Below are 2,500 nucleotides of genomic sequence, written 5' to 3'. Positions count from 1 at the left end.
CGTCAGTGACGGCCAGGTTGTCGTGGAAAGCGTCTGGCGTCACTCTGCCAGGGTAAGGGAAGGTAAGGGTAAGGTAAGGGTAGGTAGGTGACGTCACATGTTAAAAGATGACGTAGTTTTGTTGTTGTTGTTGTTCTGTTGTTGTTTTTGGTAAGACACGTGCGTCACATGTACATGGCGTCGTTTTGGAAGATAATATACGTGTGTCACCCGTAAATGACGTCATTTAGGTGGGTGCACACGTCACATGTAAATGACGTCAACATTGGTCGGTGTAAATCAGTTGTCATTTTGAGAGGTACCTACGTCGCCTGCAAATGCCGTCAAGTTGGGTGGATACTTACGTCATGGGTAAATGACGTCATTTTGGAAATACGCACGTCACCTGTAAGCGTTGTTTTGTTGGATACTTACGTAATGGGTAAAGGACCTTGTCCCACCCTGCCCTGCCCTGTCCTATCCAGTCCTGCCCTGTCCTGTCCTGTCCTGCCCTGCCCTGCCCTGCCCTGTCCAGTCCTACCTTGTCCTGCCCTGTCCTGCCCTGCCCTGCCTTGCCCTGTCCTGTCCAGTCCTACCTTGTCCTGCCCTGCCCTGCCTTGCCCTGTCCTGTCCAGTCCTACCTTGTCCTGCCCTGTCCTGTCCAGTCCTACCTTGTCCTGCCCTGTCCTGTCCAGTCCTACCTTGTCCTGTCCTGTCCTGCCCTGTCCTACCTTGTCCTGTCCTGCCCTGTCCTGTCCTGTCCTGTCCTGTCCAGTCCTGCCCTGTCCTGTCCTGTCCTGTCCAGTCCTACCCTGTCCTGTCCAGTCCTGTCCAGTCCTACCCTGTCCTGTCCTGCCCTGTCCTGTCCTGTCCAGTCCTGCCCTGTCCTTCCCTATCCTGTCCTGTCCAGTCCTACCTTGTCCTGTCCAGTCCTACCCTGTCCTGTCCTGCCCTGTCCTGTCCTGTCCTGCCCTGTCCTGTCCAGTCCTACCCTGTCCTGTCCAGTCCTACCCTGTCCTGTCCTGTCCTGCCCTGTCCTGTCCAGTCCTACCCTGTCCTGTCCTGTCCTGTCCTGTCCTGCCCTGCCCTGTCCTGCCCTGTCCTGTCCAGTCCTACCTTGTCCTGTCCTGCCCTGCCCTGCCCTGTCCTGTCCAGTCCTACCTTGTCCTGTCCTGTCCTGCCCTGCCCTGTCCTGTCCTGCCCTGCCCTGTCCTGTCCTGTCCTGTCCTGCCCTGTCCTGTCCTGTCCTGCCCTGTCCTATCCTGTCCTGCCCTGCCCTGTCCTGCCCTGTCCTGTCCTGTCCTGTCCTGCCCTGTCCTGCCCTGCCCTGTCCTGCCCTGTCCTGTCCTGTCTCGCCTTGTCCTCAATGACTCACCCTTTTAGAATGGCATCACTTGTCTTGTCTTGTCAAGTGTGTGCATATATGTGTGGTTGGGTGGATGGGTGCGAGTGTGTGACTGTGTTCCCTGTTATCATTTTTTTTGTTTTGAATAATGATGATGATGGCGTGTTGATTATCATTATTATCATCAGTAGTAGGGGTGGTGGTGGTGGTGGTAGTAGTAGCAGTAGTTGTTGTAATAGTAGTATTTACCATCATTACTATTGTTGTGTCTTATCGCTATTGTTTTTGTTGTCACAAGGACAGATTGGAAGACTAGGCAATGCCTAAAATCTTTATCCTTGAGTCATAAAAGTTTTTGAATATTGAATCTTGAGTTTTGTCATAACGTGTCTGGCGCCTACGATCTTCTCATGCCTTTAGCCCTTAACCCTTACACCGCCAGTCAATTCAGAGTGCACAATTCCCTTCTGCTATAAACACAGAAAAGACAGTGGCTAAGAATAGCTGGGGATTCCTCCTACGATGTCTAGAAAATACGGCCTATCCTACCACCGAACATTAAGAGCAGTAGGTTCGTGGATAACAGACCAAAGAATGGTCACTTTTCAGTGACATGGGTCCTCTACCACAGCTGTGCATAAATGCGAGCTTGGCGGTGAAAGGGCTAAGTCTTGTCTTGAAGCTTGTATCCTGCCAAGCTCTACCCCTCCCTGCCCCCCCCCCCCCCCCTGCCCTGTTCTCCCACTGACTCACCCTTTCAGAATGAGCCCGCCGAGGATGGCCCCGATGATCTGAGCCAGCACATACAGCACGGCCCGAGGGAGGGAGATGTTGAGCGCCACAGCCATCGCTATGGTAACGGCGGGGTTAATATGGCCGCCACTCACGTGACCAATCATCTGAATCAGCGCCATGATAGCCAGGCCGAAAGCGAAAGCGATCTGGAAAAGTTCGTAGATAAAATAAGTAAATAATGAATAAGCGAATAATATAGTTCTGAATTTGTTCCAGGTCTAAACTCATCTTCATTCTCTCTCTCTCTCTCTCTCTCTCTCTCTCTCTCTCTTTCTCTCTCTCTATGTGGACCATGCATTTGGAATGAACTTCCTCTTCAGTCTCCACACTCAGCTCTTTCAAGTCTGGCCTTAAAACCCACCGCTTCCCAAAATAGCCTCC

General features: G+C 52.2%; 1 protein-coding gene across 2 annotated transcripts in view; it reads right to left on the bottom strand.

Moving 5' to 3' along the window:
* The window catches only part of LOC143277004 (aquaporin-5-like), a 19,525-nt gene that overhangs the window by 8,269 nt on the left and 8,756 nt on the right, over nt 1-2,500 (bottom strand). For both annotated transcript variants that reach the window (XM_076581713.1, XM_076581714.1), the window contains exons 3-4: nt 2,078-2,265; nt 1-44 (exon numbers count right to left, since the gene is read on the bottom strand). The exon at nt 1-44 is cut by the window's left edge and continues 161 nt beyond it. In XM_076581713.1, the coding sequence (XP_076437828.1) occupies nt 1-44; nt 2,078-2,265 (232 nt within the window). The remainder of the gene's footprint in view (nt 45-2,077; nt 2,266-2,500) is intronic.

Source organism: Babylonia areolata, chromosome 33, assembly GCF_041734735.1.
Source record: "Babylonia areolata isolate BAREFJ2019XMU chromosome 33, ASM4173473v1, whole genome shotgun sequence".
NCBI classification, from domain to species: Eukaryota; Metazoa; Mollusca; class Gastropoda; order Neogastropoda; family Buccinidae; genus Babylonia; species Babylonia areolata.
Note: the sequence above shows the minus strand (reverse complement) of the source record. Positions and strands in the feature narration are given on the sequence as shown.